Genomic DNA, 20,319 nt, shown 5'->3' with positions numbered 1-20,319 from the left:
TATACTCACTCTGTCATAATCCATAGTTCTACTTTGTACTGGTGTTTGTTGAATTGGTTGTTGAACTTGATTTTCTCCATTATTTCTTGTTCTATTGCTCCTTGTTCTCATTCTAGAAGATTCCCCCATTTCACTTCTCTCTCTTCCAGCAAGTCTCTTACTTCTCCTAATGGTTGTTGGTTGTTTTGATGCATTTCTCCTTCTAGCCATTTCTTCAATATTAATGAATTGTTGAAGATTACATAAAATTCTTCACCGGTTACTCCAAATTCTTACAAATCACAATATCAATCTTCAATTTATTCTAAAACAATCCTCAATCAGTCCCTGTTTCTAGCGCCATTATGTAGTTGCAGGAATTTCTACACTACACCCCTCATAAGAATTCGTTAACAATCAACACATTTTAAGATCAACAATCACAAATTTTATTGATTAATTCTCTCAAATCTTACAAGAAGGGAAAGAAATGAAACCAAGAAAATAACAATTGTTCTAGACTTTCTCTCTCCTATTTACTTGCTCAACACTCGAAAAAGATCTCCCTCTTCCTTACGCCTGATCGGATCCTTATATAGAGTATTACATAGTGGATGACAGCTAATCTAACCTTTATTTTCGGATCTGGCTTGCGGTATTTTCGCAAGCTTACAAATGTAAATTTCGCAGACTTCCTAAATTTCGCAAGACCATCATACTTTTCTCATGTTTAAGCTGATGTCATCTGTTATGTCATTTCTGAAATCATTCTGCGATGTCTTCGCGATGTGTTGCTAATAATTTCGCAAGTGTGCCGTTGTTGCGAGATTTGCTAATAATTTCGCAAGTGTGTCGTTGTTGCGAGATTCTGACCCTACAATTACATTGGGATGTGGTTGTAGGATTTCCTGTAACTACAAATATGATGATCAACTACTCTATGTAGATTAGGATTCATCCTTGTTTTCCTCGCCGCCGAAGTACATTCAGCTGGGAGTCGAATAAACTGAATCTTCTCATTGCGGATGTCAAATGATAGCAACATTTCCTTAATCTCATTATCACCACAACCACCATCATTGACCATCATATCTTCTTCTCCACCTGCCCTCTTTGTTTATAATTAGTAATCCTCCAGAAAAGATCACCCCCACAAAGGATGGCCCATCTATGGTAATTTCTCCAAGCTCTTGTCACCATTCTTCTCCTATAAGAAGATGGTAGTAGTAAGATTTCAGAAGTCTTAGTACTATCTTTCTCCATAAATTAGTTCCCGATGTAATAACAATGCAGACAAACAACTGCTCGTCTTCCTTCTCCTTATTTGTAGTACGAGTAGTAAAGATGATTACAACCTTATACTCTTGTGATGATGAATCAAAACCAAAACCATGACACAAATACTCACCGCCAGTACTAATAGTAGGATCACAATACATGAGAGCAAGTGTTTCACCTGTGGCCGGGTTAACGATAGTTACTAGACTGTGGCCATCATCAGAATGAAGCAGTGGTTTAAAGCAAGCTAAACCATTACAATAACCTACTAGTTCATGAACCGTTTTGACATTTAAGAACATCGACAACTTATAATCAAGAAACACAACATGATCATCATCATGGCAACCATCATAATCATCAATATTTTTATCACTGTCCTTCCGTTGCAAATTAAAAATGTAAGCCTTTTGAAAACCACTTCTGCTGGATGCATTAAGGTGATTAAAAACAAGTTTTTTATGGCTTTGGAGCAAAGTAATGTGCGGAGAAACCCGCATCATTGAAAATAGAATTGTACACAACTTACTCAGGCAACTGTATCGAGCTAGTGTCCGATCTGGTAATCTCGTTGCAATATTTTCGAGTAGTAAATCCTCTGGAAGCTTTTTACATAATTCAACGTCGGTTTCTTTTAAAGTTTCCGGCTTTCTTTTCTTTGTCTGATGACCTACATCAAGAACAGGAATGCTTGATGATGACATTTTACTCTTTGTTGCTGACATAATACTTACAGGAAACCTAAGATAAACGTTAGAAGCGAAGCGAAATGAGGAATAGGAGATAAATCACAAGTTTTTTTGTTAAAAAAAAAAAAAGGTTTTGGATTTGGAATCTTGTAGAAATGACTTTATAAAAGCGAAAACTTTGACTTTTTGATATCCTATGACTTTAGCTTCGTTTGTGGAGCATATGCAGCCAATTAATGTGTCACAATTTTAATACATGGCTAAATTGGGGCCAATGGCAATTAATCCGGGACTATGATTACAGGGCAAAAAAAAGGTCATTGAAAGGTAAAAAAGAACCCCTCTTATTTAATTATGTTAAAAAATGGCTAATTTATCCGTTGATTAATTAATATTAATCGGATGATTAATTGATGTTTAATTAAATTAAACTAAAAAATTAACTAATCTTGATTTTTCATCAAAACATGAAAAAAGTTTTTTTTTTCGAAAAAACTAGCCCAAAATCGGTGGATGTTCATGCTCACATAAATTGATTGTAAGAATCGGTTTATAATACTTAGAACGTAGACCGATTGTAAAATTCAAAAGTTTTTCTGTGATTTTTTCTTGCCAGAATCGGTTTACATAAAAGCCCATGTAAACTGACTGTAAATCTGGGCATTAATTTCTTCGACTGTTTTGCTCATAACTTCGTCGTCCGATGTCGGAATGACCTCATTCTTTTTGCATTCAATTCAAAATTTCATGCTCTACAATATAAAGATAAAAATTTCAAGATTTGTGCAAAAAATTCTAACATGGTTAATGAATCGGTTTATGTAGGTGTACCATATCTACCGATTTTGGGGAAGATCAATAACAATCGGTTTACATGGACCGTTAAATAATCCGATTGTTAGCGAAATAGGGTTATGTGGACATACATGTAATCCGATTCTAACCCAAAAATTATACAGAAAAAAGGATTATCTCTTCCATATCATAATCGGGCTATGTGGACATTAACAAAGACTGATTCTGGTTAACCCAGAACACTTTGATTTCCAAAAAAAATCGAATTTTGAGTGATTGCATGTTGTTAAAGCCTAATTTAGGGGATTGGATTGCTAGAAAAGTACTTGATTCGTGTCATTTGATTTTGACTTTATATTGATTTAAGTTTTTAGTTGGAGATGAAGATGGATATGAATTTGATTTTGATTTTGATTTAAGTTTTTAGTTTTATAATTTATAATTTTTTGAAGGTGAAATATAGAGAAAGGTAGAAGAGACACAAATAGAAGGATTTTCCATTGAATAGAGTTAGTATAGTTACATAGATAAATACTTTATATACATGGAAAAGGGAAGACCAAAAGATTATCCTTTTGGACCGCACATCCATGGGTCGTAGGCCCTGTAACACTCCCCCTTGTGCGGTTCAATAACAAAACTTTATACATGGTGCTTCTTCAAATGTCGTTCTCTCCTTGATAACTTGTGCCGAAATCAATTGCCATACTAAAACCTGACAAGGAAAAACCTGGTGGGATAAAACCTTGGTACAACTCTTCACATGTAGCACTTCACATGTTGTCTCGTAATTTACATGTAGTTCATCACATGCAATACGAACTTCAAAGACCGATAAGTCTAAGTTAATTGACTCGTTAAAACTTCATCAGGAAATCCCAGAGGGACAAAATCTGAACTAAATAAAATGAGTACGATGTTAAGAAAACTTAGAACATGGTAGGACACAAATATGTTGCCCCATTAAAACCTTGACAAGGAAAACCCAGTGGGAAAAAGTAACCTCGGTGAAGGGAAAGAGTTCAACACACCATTAGATGCTCCCCCTGATGTCAGATAATTTTCATTAGTGTAATGCAGTCAAAAGGAGTTTATCACACTATACTTTGGTGAATTGGATGTTTATAGAACCATGTTGTTGATTCCGGAAGTTACGTTTCCTAACGGACTATCGTGTTTCATTTCTTTGATTCAGATATTTTCAATAATATCAACGCGATCTTTATGTCTTCAACGTTCAACATACTTGATGTTTTTAGTGTTGTCTCGCTAAAAACCTTGTCGAGTAACAAAACCCTTTCGGAAAAACTATTCTCTATCGACAGGAAAAAGAGTACAACACATCTTCAATATCGAAGTAAAATATGTCGACATCATATCCTTGGATCCTCCCCCTTATGTAGGCATCTCCCTCTGATTACTTTCGTTGAAGAATAGATTATTGTTCCTTCATAATCAACAACTTTTGGATTGCACTTTCATTAGCATTCCTTTTAATGTCTTTGTAGGGATAAAATAAATTTATGTCAATGGTTACTTTTAAGTACATGATTACATTCACTATACCATTCCAATGACGTTGCGTTGGCGCTGAGCTATATCTAGCTAACAAGTTCCCTGAGGATGTAAAATTTAATCAAGTACATTATTATACTAAGTACAACAATGCGTATATTGTACTTAGATACGGGAATTTCATCTCCCAACACATATTCGTCATCTTGCTTTAGATGAAATGGTCATTTACTTGCATTTGAACCTCGACTAATCACGGGAGTGCTATCAGGATGCATGTCTTTGTTAAATTGGCTGACAACTTTAGACATATGCAAACTGGTGGAATAATATCCCACAAGCTCAGTACTCGGTCGATCTTTCCCTAGATTTTTCATCTCAAATTCGGATTTTAAATAGATTTTAAGGTTTACATCAAGAGTACCCATCATGTCTATACCGTCGACATAAATAACTACAATTCCAAATTAGGAACTTTCTTGTGAATACGTAAGAAAAAATAACTTATTTGTCTATCCCCTCCAAATCAAATTGCTACTTAGACGGGTATACCACTTCCTCTTGATTGCTTCAATCTATAAGTGAACGTTCTATCTAATTGTAAACGCACTATGTGGTTTAGAGTTACTTGATTTGGGAAACAAAAATCTATCAAGTACTTTTGTAAATATCTTCTATCTCTTGATTCTTTCAGAAATACATAAAAACCACATACATATGTTGCATTTCAAGTACTTTTGAAATTACCAAGCTAACTAAATAGCGGAACTCTATAACGTTCATTACAAGAAAACAATTACAGGGCTTTGTGAGAAACCTCGCGCCACAAGGCGAGTCGTTTTACTTTAAGACTACTTTCTTCTCATTATGCATTATGACAAATTAATTATGTATGTCCAATAGGATTTACACTTGGTTGGTGTAGTTGCAGGAATTCCTACACTACACCCCTCATAAGAATTCATTAACAATCAACACATTTTAAGATCAACAATCACAAATTTTATTGATTAATTCTCTCAAATCTTACACGTAGGGAAAGAAATGAAACCAAGAAAATAACAATTGTTCTAGACTTTCTCTCTCCTATTTACTTGCTCAACACTCGAAAAAGATCTCTTTCTTCCTTACGCCTGATCGGCTCCTTATATAGGGTATTACATAGTGGATGATAGCTAATCTAACCTTTATTTTCGGATCTGGATTGCGGTATTTTCGGAAGCTTACAAATGTTAATTTCGCAGACTTCCTTATTTTCACAAGACCATCAAACGTTTCTCATGTTTAAGTTGATGTCATCTGTTATGTCATTTCTGAAATCATTATGCGATGTCTTCGCGATGTGTTGCTGATAATTTCGCAAGTGTGTCTTTGTTGCGAGATTCGGATCCTACAGTTGGTTAGCACTACCGCACCAAATACCCGTATATTTTCCAAAGAACTAAGTTCTACCTGGATTGTGTAGGACAAATATGCTATTTATTTGAAATTAATAAAAATAAAGCATGGTTCGATCTCATTGTGCTCTACTTATGGAGCAACTATCTATGGATTATATCATCGTTGTGCACGCATGATCCTTCCATTGACTCATGTGCATTCTCATAATCCGTCAGGATTTTATTGTTCTCTATAATCATTTAAAACTTCGGAGCGTCCTCCAGTTTAATTCATAGACATATTCAGAGACAATCTTATGAGATGATTTATGATGATTTAAATAAGTTGTGCCTTACTCACCTACTTCCTTTCTAGTTGAGGATTGATCGAACCAAGTGGTCTCCCCATCTTCCTTTATGGATCCACGGCCTCAACCACACTTCCACTAATTGTAGTTGAAACTCCTTAGTCTATGGTGTATATTCCTTATTGAGGATTTATAACTTTGCAGGTAAGTTTGCAGCTGGTATGTGTGATCTCATCACTTTAGCGACATCAGTGTACATTCTGAAAATCGATTATTCTTTGTCACTTCACATTTACATTTGTGGAGTACAAGAATCTCTATGAGACACAGTGGGAACACACCACGAAAATTCCTGTCGTTCCCTTAGAAAATACTTTTTCTTAGCTCCCCCTAACGATGGGAAGACTGTCCCGCAAATATAGCGGTAAGAGATCTCCTACAAAAAGTTTTAAAATGCGGATAATTATTGGGAACTCATTTCCAGCATAACTACTTAATATTTTTGAAGACCCATCATAGTATGATGTGGAGTCGCAATGGCACATAAATAGTGCAACCAAAAATGCATAAAAACACGAATGTCAGGCTAAAATCCAGTAACCAACTGGTACGCAGAAAAGGTTGACTAATATTGGGTTCTAAAACGAATTAAGTAAAGATGCGTGTAATATTGCATATCCCCAAAGCAATAAATGGTAGGTTGGTAGGCATAACCTATTCCTTAGACATTATCTGTAACATTTGATGGTAGTCTGTGCGAGACCATCGGGTATAAGATGCTCTATATTGGGCCAAGTCCTTTTGATGTTAAATTCTCTAGCATTAGAAAGGGTGGTGAGCCTTTGAACTTTGGATTGTGTAATGTGCTAGGAGTTCTACAAAAAGTAAACGCATCGTTTGTTGTGAGAAATAACTGATTCAATGCGTCGAATCATCCACCAGACACATAAGTCACTTGAATGGTCCGCATTCTACATGGATATATGTTCACTAACAACACTTTATTTATTTGAAGAATGAGTTATTCACCATTTGCATCTAAGTAAAATAAGATGGTCTCAATCATGTTTTACTAAAGAAATACTTTGTAAGGTGAGTGACGTGCTTTCTTACTCTAAAGCATAATGGGGAGAGGCAGTGCAAATCTAGTAACTTTAGAGATCACTGATGGTGATAGATATCGTAACTTACAATTCACTAGATTGACACATTAATTTTCTAAGAATATGCTTCCCCTATATTCATTAGAAATAATTTATAGATGTAATCAACTCCATTCTCACTGTACGTATCAAAATAAAAATAGGAAATAGGAAATAGTTCACGCATGAACACCCTTTGCACTTAAGAAGATGTGATTAGCCCTTAGTACATATAGAGCTTAGACATCGAGTCTTGAGAAATTTAATAAGTGGTGTGGCCTTATTGCGTAACAAAAGTCGGGTTCAACTCAATTACTTTAGAGTGATACATGTTACGTTTCATCCAGATATATCTCAAGTGCTTTAGATAATTTATGTCTCGTGGGAATGATGTACTTTTCATCCCATGACTGCAAACATTTGATCTCGTTCAATTAAATAGTTAATTGGCCAAGCAAAGTTCTTCTTTCGTTTGGTTGCTACTATGATACATACATTACATTGTATATGCCAACACCTATAACTAGGTGCATTTCAAACTCTTGCATTTATGATGGAAGCTAAAATTACATTTTTAGGTTCATCCCATGATACATATGTCCCTTTTCTCATGCTTTATATGAGTCACTACGTCTAACCCTTATTACTTCGGAGTTCTTTCCATTTTCTATTTTACTCCATTTAGCTTAATTCGAGATTTTTTTTTCCTATCTCAACGGGCCAAGAGAATCTCACTACTCATGTCAACCGCTTACTTTAGGTTGAATATATTACTAAAGATAGTTCTCTTGTTGTCATACTTCGACATATACTGGTTCGTTAGTATGATAGATGAAGTAGAGAAATGGAAATTTTTTGACTCATATCACCTATTGTGAGTTCTTCCACAAAAATTAGAATACATGTGATTTTATTTGAACGTATCTTTTGAAACTAGTGGATTACATTCAACGGAACATTCAAATTTTGGGAAGAAAACAATATCAAGTACGCAATAATGGTGTTCAAGTACTTCTAAACTTCAAATGTTGGAATCGAGTTGGTATAACCAATTGAACAAAAGAAAAAAAAACATCATTCAACTATAGACAATATCGTATTCAAGAGAACAAAATAACTAAAACCAAAATTCTTAATCATTTATCTCAAGGAAAATGACATGGACTTATCTCAAGGAAAATAAAATAAAATAGAACTATGCATGTTCTAAAAATAAATAAATAAGTAAGCCCAATAAACATTAGGTTTTTTTTTTTTTTTTGATAAAATAGAAATTTTATTACTGACTTGCATTTTGGTCTCCAAAGAGGAGGTTACAAATTGCAGTATCAAAATTACTGAAAATTTCAGTTGATAATCTAGTCTATCTAGTTGTTCTAGCAATAGCATTTGCTACTTGATTGTCATTTCGACATACATAATCAAAAGTGCATAAAATGAAAGAAGAGCTTAAATATTTTATCTCTTTTATTAGATTCCTATTTTCCCACTGGATGAGAAGTGAATGACCATTGATGGATTGTATCACGAGCTTTGCATCTGCCTCTATCTGAATGCTTGTATGATTCAAACTCTTTGCCCATAACAGCGCCTCATGAATAGCCAAACACTCAACAGCCTCCGGACTTAGTGCTCCATTTCCATAGGTTCCTTTTGTGCCAATGCATTGACCTGTAGAAATTCGCAGCACAATGCCAGTACCAAATTGGTTAGTATCTTCATCAAAAGATCCATCTACATTAAATTTCAATATGTTTTCTAAAGGAGGTTTCCATCTAAAAGTCTGAGAACTTGTTAACGCAGTAGCATAAGATTCATGCATATGAGAAGCAAGATGATAATGAATTTTGCGTAATGAAGTAAAAGGGTTAAGAGTAACTCCCTGAAAACCACATCACAACGATCTTTCCAAATTACCCAAGCTCCAATCATCAGTGTATAAAGCAACTTATCATCATTAGTTTGAATATACTGAGAGAAACAACTTGCTACCCATTCTGATACAGTACTACAATTTTCTCTGACCGAATCTATGTTGATGTTGATACCCCTCCAGACTGCTCTGCCATGTCTACATTCAAGAAGGATATGTTCTATAGTTTCTTCATTGTAGCCACAAATGTCGCAATTTACTTCAAGACTACTGTTGTACATTGCTATCTTGTACTTAGAAGAATGAATCCCTCTTATGCATTTCCATGCAAAGAGTTTAATACTTTGTGCAGCTTTGCATTTCCAGAGTGTTTTCCATACTTTTCTATCTATTATTCTTCCATCCACCTGCACTTCTCTATCATTGTAAGACAGCAGTTTGTAAGTGCCTTTAACAGAAAAGACTCCATCTTTAGCAGGCATCCAAATCATGTTATCTTCCTTATTAATATCTATAAAGAGAGCTTGGATTTTAAGAGCAGTGTCAACATCAAATAAGAAATCAATTAGTTGATTATTCCATTGAGATGATTCAGGGAGAATTGTTTCATAAAACCTACAGTGATCATTTTGAGGTGAGGGAGGATGAAGCATACCAGGAATCCATCTGTCTCTCCAGATTTTTGTTTTCCTCCCATTATTAATTTCCATAAAGAAGTTTTGCTTCACAATCTCTAGACCCTTTGAGATTCCATTCCAAACATAAGAACAATTTTTAGCTGTGACAGGTTGATGAAGTAAGTCTTCATTTTTAAAGTATTTGCTGGAAAGAGTTCTTTCCAATAGACTGTCAGACTCACTACAAATTCTCCAGGCCAATTTAGTGAGGAGTGCCAAATTCAGCTTTTCCAGGTCCCTGAAAGCAAGACCACCCAATTCAGTTGGTCTACATATGTTCAGCCATGCTGTTGGATTATGACCCTTGCTAGAATGATGGCCCCAAAAGAATTTTCTTTCAATTGCTGTTAGATGTTGAAGAAGAGTAGAAGGTAATTTAAAAGTTCCCATTTGATATATATGGGGACAGCATTGAGTACATGCTTAATCATGGTACCCCTACCTGCCTGTGAAAGAGAAATAGATGACCATGTGTTGAATCTGCTTTCAAAATTTTTCTTAATACTTTTGAATGCTTCTTGTTTTGAGTGTCCAATGATTAATGGAGAACCTAAGTACTTCTCTTTAGAGTTCATGCTTTTGACTCCTAGCATTTGCTTTATTGTATCTGCAACCTCTGGTTTGGTTTTCTTGCTGAAGTATATTGAACTTTTCTCAAAGTTGATGACTTGCCCTGACTGAGAGCTAAAGTTTTGTATCCAATAAGTTGTTGACTGTGGTGACATTTGCTTGAGTAAAGATCAAGCAATCATCTGCAAAAAGTAGATGATTAATGGTTGGTGCTAAGTCAACCACTTTAATTCCTTTGATTATGGCATTTTCTTGTGCTGCAATGAGTTGTCTTGAGAGATATCCATGGCAAGGATAAATATGTAAGGTGATAAAGGATCACCCTACCTAATGCCTCTTGTTGGATTGAAAGCTTCACAAGGAGACCATTAAGCATCACTGAAAGCTGAGTGGTGCTAATGCATTGATTATAAGGTCATAAACATCATCATTAAAACCAAAATGAGAAATAACTTTGATTAAGAAAGGCCACTCCAACCTGTCAAAATCCTTTGACATATCTAGCTTGAGTGCCATCCATCCATTCTCTCCTCTTTTCTTCTTCATTGAATGAATAATTTCTTGATCAAGAACTGTATTGTCACTGATTAATCTCCCTGAAACATAAGCATCCTGATAAGGAGAGATGAGTTTCTCCATCACTGGCTTCAATCTGTTGACAAGAACTTTAGAGACAATTTTGTAAGAAGTGTTACATATGCCAATTGGCCTATACTCAGCTTCATTTATACACTTTTTCTTCTTTGGTATTAAGGAGATATATGTATGATTTATCTGCTTTAGGATGTACTTAGTCTCAAAGAACTTCTTGACCATGTTACAAACATCTTCACCAACTGCTGACCACTGACTTTTGTATAATCCAGCTTGAAAACCTTCTGGTCCTGGAGAGCTCCAATTTTCCATAATTTTAAGAGTGGAGAAAATTTCTTCATTGCTTGGAATGCTGGTGAGAGTGACATTCTGTTCTGCAGTGATAATTGAAGGAATGATGGAGTAAAATGTGTCCGCTATTACTGGATTGTTGGTTGTGCTAATGCTCTTGAAATGATAAGTCAGATGCTTTGCTATTTGCTCTCTTGTTTGAAGCCAGTTGTTGTTATGATCCTGGATGACATCTATATTGTTCCTTGCTGTAGTTGCAGGAATTCCTACACTACACCCCTCATAAGAATTCATTAACAATCAACACATTTTAAGATCAACAATCACAAATTTTATTGATTAATTCTCTCAAATCTTACAAGAAGGGAAAGAAATGAAACCAAGAAAATAACAATTGTTCTAAACTTTCTCTCTCCTATTTACTTGCTCAACACTCGAAAAAGATCCCTCTCTTCCATACGCCTGATCGGCTCCTTATATAGGGTATTACATAGTGGATGACAGCTAATCTAACCTTTATTTTTGGATCTGGCTTGCGGTATTTTTGCAAGCTTACAAATGTTAATTTCGCAGACTTCCTAAATTTCGCAAGACCATCATACTTTTCTCATGTTTAAGCTGATGTCATCTGTTATGTCATTTCTGAAATCATTCTTCGATGTCCTCGCGATGTGTTGCTAATAATTTCGCAAGTGTGTCGTTGTTGCGAGATTCTGACCCTACATCTTTCCCTGTTTCTAAATAATGAATGCATGGAAATTGAACGAGATGAAGCTAATCGCAAAAATGTTGTGCTTGGCGAAAGAGAAAGTCAAGTTCGTTCTCGTCTTCTCATAAATAATGATGATGAATTCGCTTGGGCTGCGAAAGTTTTAGATGACGCCATAAATAATGTAGGTGTAAATGTTAGTGACCGAGAAGGTTGTTAACTGTTTTTCTTTATTAATCCTTTGCTTTTCATAAATTTCCATCAAGTTATTGATTCATTGTTATATGTTCTCAGGAGCTGAAGAAAGATTTCGCAGAAGAATTGAAGAGCTTGAGGTTGAAAAAGAGCAGCTCGCAAAGAATCTTTCTTCTCGCAATGATAAATGTTCTAGGTTGAAGAATCAATTAAAGGTCACTGTTGCGAATTTTAGGAATGATATTGTTCTTTTTCGCAACCAAACTATTAAATGGTTTGTGATGATCATAACATTCTTCACTCTGCATACCCTTGCCTCTCAGATGAAGTTCCAAAGAATGTTCCTAGTCTAGTCATCTCTGATAGTGAAGCTGATGAGTATGAAGATGACGAATCTGATGAAGATGAAAAATCTGATGAAGATGAAGAAGAAGAAAAGTCTGCTGAAGATGATGAAGAATCAATCAAGAAATAACTTTGCTTCCTTCTTTGATCTTTTATAATATTTGTATATTTGTTCCTTCTTCTTGTAATCTATTACTGCGAATTCCTTTAGTTTCCAATACTTCTCAATATATGAGCTTCTTTTGTTTCTATGTGCATTCATTAGAAAAACAATTCTTTTTTGCAATATGGTTAATCAATATAATTATTAATCTTTAATTTTCTACGTAAATCTATCATATGGAGTCAAATAACACTTTCCCATTTTCGCTAATAATTTCCCTGTTTCTAACACCATTATGTAGTTGCAGGAATTCCTACACTACACCCTTCATAAGAATTCATTAACAATCAACACATTTTAAGATCAACAATCACAAATTTTATTGATTAATTCTCTCAAATCTTACAAGAAGGGAAAGAAATGAAACCAAGAAAATAACAACTGTTCTAAACTTTTTCTCTCCTATTTACTTGCTCAACACTCGAAAAATATCCCTCTAATCCTTACGCCTGATCGGCTCCTTATATAGGGTATTACATAGTGGATGACAGCTAATATAACCTTTATTTTCGGATCTGGCTTGCGGTATTTTCGCAAGCTTACAAATGTTAATTTCGCAGACTTCCTAAATTTCGCAAGACGATCATACTTTTCTCATGTTTAAGCTGATGTCATCTGTTATGTGATTTCTGAAATCATTCTGCGATGTCTTCGCGATGTGTTGCTAATAATGCAAGTGTGTCGTTGTTGCGAGATTATGACCCTACATCTTGCCTCTTCTCATGTCTTCTCTGCGAAGGAGAGAATGATCTGAGAAACCAAATTTTTCAAAATGTCGCAACTGTTCATTTTTCCAGCAAAGCTCTCTATCGACAATATCCCGTGATTTTAAGCGTAACTGTCTACACGTGTTAAACATTCCCTTGTTCACCGGCACTTTTGATGTTAGCCGGTCACCTCCCCTTACCTATTTAAAGTGGAATCTAGAGAAGAAATAATTTTCTTCTTTTTCTTCATCTTCCTCACCTACACACTCTTTGTAAGTCTTCATCGCCTAAAACTTTCTTCTCCTTTAATTTTCACGAATTCACCTTCCTACTACTGCTTCCCATGGAGTCATCAAGGTTAGTTTTCTTTTTTCCTTCTTTTGGGTTTTGCTGAAACTGTTTTTGCTTACTAAAACTGTCTTATTTGATTCTGTTCATTTTATATGATTCCCATACTGTTTTTGTTTCAGCAAAAGCGCCTCTACCACCAAATTTACAGTCCATAACCCTAATATTCTCAAAAGCTCGCAGCAAAAAGTTATTGTAAACAAAAGGAAGTCTGCGAATCACAAGGTAGTAAGAAACATTATTCTTTTTTTAATAAAATATTGTTGCCTTTGTTTCTTATCTGGATTGTGATTCGCAGGGTGATAGAGATGCTAACAAACTCCCCAAGAAATCTCGCCACTTTAAAACCGTTGAAACTTCTGTTCTATTTCATTTACTTATCCTTTAAAAATCTCCTGCAATATCCTCGCAAGTTGAACCTTTGCTTCCTATTCGCGAAAATGTTGCCTCAGATTTCACCCCTTCAACTAATCTTCTAATCCCCTTATTAACTCTTCTGCAAATGAAACTTCTTCTTCTCATGTTGTTAATGCTTCTCAACTTGACTCCTCCTTGATCCAAATTACTAATCTTCCTCAAACTTCCCCTTCAAATGATACATCTATTACGAAGAATGATTCGATTCCTCAATCTTCTATCATCACCACTTCTTTATCTGAATCTCTTCCTTTTTCTAAAGGAACTGTGGAAGGAATAGACATCGCTTTTAAAGTTTTATCAGAGGTTCTGGATGATGTTAAGAAGTCTCCTATTGACCCTGTCAAGTCTGGTGTCTGCGAAATTTTGAATAAATACTTTGGCTCTGACAGAACTGTTTCGCAAACAGCTTTGGATAAAGAAGTTGAAATCTTGAACAAGAATCTCCAAGTGATGACCTTAGAATGTGATGCTCTTCGTCTTGAAAACCAAAATCTCCAGAATGTTTCGCTGGATCGTGATAATCTTCACAAGAAGAATAATGAACTAAAAGGTATGATTTTTTTTATGTTTGTCTTTAATTTGCCTTTTTAATAATTTTGTCCTTTCCATATTAATTGTTCTTGAAATCCTTTTTCGCACGTTAAGTCTTAAACCAGAAACGAATAATGGAGAGATATCAATTTGAATCTGCCGCTGAAGAAGCCCGTGTTGATAAAGAGGTTTTGGTGGATCAATATAACCAATTAGATAATCTCTATTCATACTCTGTTGATCATGTAGATAATCTTACCAAGGAGAATACCCAATTAGTTCAGAAGAAAAATTTATTAAGTAATGAAATATCTCGCCTCTCTTATTCTTTGACTAAAGCTAACCTGGAGATGGAAAATTTATCAGATGAGAATAAAACTCTATCTCAAGAGAAGCGAACTCGTTTAAACAAGGTGGCGATCTCTTCGCAACAACTTAACATTCTTCAAAAAGTATGTGATGACCAAGAACAATATCTTCGCTCATTGAGAAGCGAACTTAAGGAAGTAACAGAGTCATTTGTTGCTGAAAGAAATACACTCATCCAGGGTAGAATAACTTTAAGTGTAAAGTCAAATCAACTTAAAGAACAATACTCCAAATTAGAAGAATCTTATTCTTCACTTGCGAAGGAAAACACCTTTATTATTTTTAAAGAGAAAAACCTTCAGTCTCGCCTAAAAGGTTTAATTGGAGATAAGTTTGATGATGCGATGGACCATTGGGAGAATAGCTGCTTGGCCTTAATTCAATATCTTATTTCACAAAAGGAAGGTAGTCATAATAATTTGACTGCCTTAACTATCTTTTCTTTGCCAAGTCTTTTTGTAATATTTACTTGTGAATTCTTCGCCTTACTGAACTTTTTGTATTCTATTAGTTCGCAGAGTCTGAGAAAAATCTTCATTCCTCCATTTCTACCTTGAAATCTAAATATTCCAAAATTCTCAAAGAAAATGCATTACTTGGTTTTTTCCTTGCTCTTTCTCGCGACCGAGCAGAAAGAAGATTTGATTATCTTGCTTACTTTAAGGATATTCAAGATAGGAATCATCAGAAAGCATTCCTTCGTCAAGTCCATGTCATGGCTGGAGTTCTTGTGAATGATATTTTGTTGTCCAAATCTCTTCCTCCTATATCAGTCGAACCTTTGGAAGTAGACGATGATAAAATTCCTCGTCCCGCCGAAAGTGATTATGATTATGAAAGTGGTGAAGAGATTACTTTTTCGGAAGATGAAGAAGAAATCCCTCCTAAAGAAGCAACTGCTGGTGATAATCAAGATGGAAGCGAAAAAGAAATCCCTCTTAAAGAAACTATTGTTGGTGAAGATCAAGATGGAGATGAGACTAGAGTGAATCAAAATGAAGAAAAGACTGGCGAAAGTGAGAATATTGGCGAAGAGCGTCTATTATCTCCTTCTAGCGAAATTAACATTGAATCTTGAATTCCTTATCTAATTCTGTTTTCTTGAATTGTTTCATCTTTATTATTTCTTGCGAATAATATTCTTCAACCAACTTTGAAATTAATTTACTCTTTTCGTACTTTGCTGGCGAGAAAGATAATTTCTCTTGTTTATTAATTTTCATACTTGCCTCTCATTATCTTTCTTGCGATAAATGATCTGTATGAATATCTTTTATTTTGTCATGTGGTCTTATTTTGCCTTCCTAGTTAAAGGTCTTATTATACCACCTCTTGTCATAGCGACAAAATCGCAGGACGTCTTTGCACTTTCATGCAAAAACCCATTTATCTTGCCTTAACTTTTTTTTCTTTTGTCATTTTTGTTGCGACAATATGACAGGCCTAAATATTCTTACGAAAATAAAGCCCCATGAAATTGTCGTCTTGCGACGAAATCGCAGGACGTCTTTACACTTGCATGCAATGACCCATTGATCTCGTCTTATATCTATCTTTTGTATTATTGCCTCTTCAGGATTGTCGCACAAATATGACAAGCCTTAATACTCCCGTGAGTAAAAAGCCTCATGACATTTGTGTCTTAAGACACTTATCAGCTCCCTAATGGAGGGTGTCGCCCTTATCGTCCCCCTGGTTGCCCCTTCAAGGAGACGTACCTCTACCATACAAGGTTGGCTCCTCCCATCCGGTCTTAACAACAACCAGTTGTTTTCGTAGCCTCTTATCCCTTTTGCCTATATGGCTTATGGTTACGAGACTATACCCTAAGTGGGGTTTTCTTCGGGACGAGTGCAGCATAAGCCAAGACTTTCCAAGAATGGCCAGGTATGCTCCAGACGCCCCAGGCACTCTTGGCTCAACCGTGTACCTCGGCGCCTTGATCATATTCTGCACTCCTTAAGAGAGTCCTTATTACCTCAGTCGCCCAACCTAAGTCATATGCTTAAGTTGAGAATCCAAGGTGCCTCTCCTGGATGGGCTTTATTGGCCCCAAATCTCCATGACTCAGGTTCCAGGGGCGGTGTAACCTTTTCCCTGAGCCATGCAATAGGTACCCCCTTATATGATGTACTTTAGGTCTTACATTTGCCTCTTGCGAAATTTTATTCGCGAACTAGGGTGTACGCCATAAAGGTTCGCTCCTTTCTCTTATGTCATTGTTCTCTAATCGTCTCTTGCAAATTTCATTATCTCTGCGAAATTTTCGCACATCATCATTCTGTTTTAATATGAATAATCTCGCAGCTGTTCTTTCATAAAATGTTTGCTCGCAGTCATTTTCTTTCATCATACATAAATTCACAATCTATCTTTTCTCAAAGCTTCTTATGGATAATATCTCTTTAGGTATAATCTGTTCCATGGTCTGTCGAGTCTATGACCAACATCTCTACCTTCTGGATCCATTAATCTATATGCCCCTGTTCCAATTATCTACTTAATGATGTAAGGTCCATCCCACTTTTTTGCTAGTTTTCCACCATTTTCTCGCTGATATATTGGTGTTTCTCGCAGAACTAAATCACCTGGTTGAAATTCACGTTTTCTGACATGTTTATTATACTCTCGGGCTAATCTTCGCCAATAATTCTCCATATGTTGTAAAGCTCTTTCTCTTTTCTCTTCTAATTCATCAAGTTTGCTTAAGATCATACCCGCACTAAGATTCTTCTCCCAAAATTCCCTATTTGTTATGGGAATAATAACCTCTGTTGGTAACACCGCTTCAACTCCATATGTTAAACAAAAAGGTGACATTCAAGTAGCTTCTCGCCTAGTTGTGTTATAAGCCCATACTACATTATGTACTTATTCGCACCATGCTCTATTATGTCCTTCTAATTTCTTCTTTAATATATCTGCAATTGTTTTATTTGTTGCCTCTGCCTTCCCGTTAGCTTGTGGATACAAAGGAGTAGATTTTCCACATTTTATCTTAAATGCATTAAGTAACATTTCTATGTTCTGTCCTTCAGAATTGTTTCCCATTATCAGATACCAACTGTGTGGGAACTCCGAATCTGCAAATGATATTTTAAAATATGAATGTGAAGATGTCTTTGTCGCGAATATGTTGTACTGCCTTTACTTCTGCCCATTTTGTGAAATAGTCTGTTGCAACTATTAAGTATCTTCTTTGTCCAGACCCTGGTAAAAATGGCCCCACAATATCTAATCCCCACTTTCCAAAAGGCCATACACTGGTTGAAGATGATAATGGTGCTTCAGGTGCATGTATTTTCTTTCCGTGCCGCTGACAATCTTCACAACGTCTTAATATTTGTTTTGCATCTTCGTGCATATATGGCCAGTAATAACCTTGCATTTTTGTTCTATATGCCAAAGATCTTACTCCACTACGATTGCCAGCATCCCCACTATGTAACATTTTTAACACTGTTTCTGCTTCTTCTCGTGTCAAACATCTGAGTGATGGCCCATTAATGGATTTTCGATACAACAGCCCATCTCTTAATTCATAATTTGTCGCGCGGATTTTTAACTTGTGTGCTTCCAATCTATTTCTTGGTGTTTCTCCTTTCGCAAAATATGCAAGAAGTTTTGTTCTCCAATCTGCGATATTGTCTATTTGCTCTTTTTCTCCACCTTTTATTATCATTACGTATACCTCTTCCTCTTCTTCTTTATTGATTGGCGGTGATAGAAGTGTCTGTATCATTATGTATCTCGCAGTTGGATCTTCCATCATACTTGAAATGAAAGAAAGAGTATCTGCGTGCCTGTTATACTTCCTTGATATGTGCCTCCATTTTATCATTGGGATTTTCGTTGACAATTCTTCAACAAGTTTCTTGTATTTCTGCAAGGATGGTTCATTTGTAGTGTATTCTCCTTTTATTTGGCGAATAACTAGCTGCGAATCGCTGATGATCCTGGCATTCTCCAATTTCATTTCTATTGCGAACTTTAGGGCATGTATCACACCTTCATATTCTGTTTCATTATTAGTGGATGCGAACTCCAATCTAAATGAAAAAGCCATCTTCGTTCCTTCTGGCGAAATCAAGACAATTCCAACTCCATCACCTTCCCCATTTTATGATCCATCCACCAATATCTCCCATCTATTGGGTTCTGTTAACAGGTCTTTTGGATCTCCATGTTCTTCTTCTATATCCATCATATCCTCCACCGCTTCATCATCTTCTAAAGGAGATTTCGCTAAGAAATCTGCGACAACTTGTGATTTTGGTAAAGATAATATTTCATACTTGATTTCGAAATGCCCTACTTGTGCATTCCATCTCTCAACTCTGCCTGATCTTTTGGAATTCTTCATCACTGATTCAATTGGTACTTTTGTCAACACCCTTACTTTGTGTGCTTGAAAATATATGCGAAGTTTAAACGTTGCATAAACTAATGCCAGAATTAGATTCTCAATCTTTGAATAATTCTTTTATGTAGCATTAAATATTTTGCTGATGTAATATATGGGATTTTCTATCCCTTCATCTACTCGCAATAACACAACACTTAATGCATGCGATGATGTCGCAAGGTAGATCAATAGTTCTTCTCCCGGTTCTGCCTTTTGCAAAATGGATATATTCATAAGATGTTATTTGATCCCTTGAAAAGCTTTTTCACATTCATCTGTCCATTTGAATTTTGTACCCTTCTTGAGTATGTTGAAAAAATGCTTGCATTTGTCTGATGATCGCGAAATGAATCTTCCTAGCGAAGCCAAAAGCCCGTTTAATTTCTGCACATCCTTTACCGTTTCTGGTGTTGGTCACAAATTGCTTGCACTTTTTCTGGATAAACTTGTATTCCTTCTTTTGACACAATGTAGCCTAAAAATTTTCCCTATGCAACCCCAAAATGCATTTTTCAGGATTCACTTTAATGTTAAAATGCCGCATCTGTTCAAAAATTTCCCTCAAATCTTGTACATGGTTTTTTGCTTCTTTACTCTTTATTAACATGTCATCTACATACACCTCTAACGTTTTGTGTATCCATTTCGCGAACACCTTCTCTACCATTCTTTGATACGTTGCTCCTGCATTTCGCAAACCAAACGACATTTTTGTATAACAATATAACCCTCTTGGAGCGAAAAAAGCAGTATGCTCTTTATCTTCTTCAGCGAGAGGAATCTGGTTATAACCTTTGTACCCATCTAAAGAAGACATTCTATCATTTCCTGCTGCTGATTCAACCATTTGAGGAATATCTGGCAATGGAAAATTGTCTTTAGGGCAAGATTTGTTTAAATCAGTGAAGTCTATGCAAATTCTTATCCCTTTATTTTTCTTTGGAACGACAACCATGTATGCTATCCACTCCGGGTATTTAGCTTGTCTTATATTCCTGCCTCAAGCATTTTCTGTAGCTCTTCTTTTATTTGGGGAT

General features: G+C 35.7%; 2 protein-coding genes across 2 annotated transcripts; both read right to left on the bottom strand.

Annotated features, from left to right (window-relative positions):
• Window positions 1–1,172: 1,172 nt before the first annotated feature.
• Window positions 1,173–1,961, bottom strand: LOC113306503 (F-box/kelch-repeat protein At3g23880-like). Its single transcript, XM_026555432.1, has one exon. It carries the CDS (start codon window positions 1,959–1,961, stop codon window positions 1,173–1,175), a length of 789 nt encoding a protein of 262 aa, XP_026411217.1.
• A 6,487-nt stretch (window positions 1,962–8,448) lies between these two features.
• LOC113306502 lies at window positions 8,449–10,360 on the bottom strand. Its single transcript, XM_026555431.1, has 3 exons — window positions 10,078–10,360; window positions 9,078–9,979; window positions 8,449–8,967 (listed from the first exon to the last, which is right to left on the bottom strand). The coding sequence occupies exons 1-3, from the start codon at window positions 10,358–10,360 to the stop codon at window positions 8,449–8,451; spliced, it is 1,704 nt and encodes a 567-aa protein (XP_026411216.1).
• Between the last annotated feature and the right edge of the window lie 9,959 nt (window positions 10,361–20,319).

Source organism: Papaver somniferum, chromosome 8, assembly GCF_003573695.1.
Source record: "Papaver somniferum cultivar HN1 chromosome 8, ASM357369v1, whole genome shotgun sequence".
NCBI classification, from domain to species: Eukaryota; Viridiplantae; Streptophyta; class Magnoliopsida; order Ranunculales; family Papaveraceae; genus Papaver; species Papaver somniferum.
This window is presented reverse-complemented; position numbering and strand designations above follow the sequence as displayed.

Bases quoted from the DNA above. Each gene is read 5' to 3' on its own strand.
- LOC113306502 (XM_026555431.1), bottom strand. From the start codon at position 10,360: ATGTCACCACAGTCAACAACTTATTGGATACAAAACTTTAGCTCTCAG. The intron at 9,980-10,077 runs GTAGGGGTACCA...AACATCTAACAG, and splicing joins TATTTCTCTTTCACAGGCAG to CAATTGAAAGAAAATTCTTT. The intron at 8,968-9,077 runs GTAGCAAGTTGT...TGTGGTTTTCAG, and splicing joins GTAGTACTGTATCAGAATGG to GGAGTTACTCTTAACCCTTT.
- LOC113306503 (XM_026555432.1), bottom strand. From the start codon at position 1,961: ATGTCATCATCAAGCATTCCTGTTCTTGATGTAGGTCATCAGACAAAG.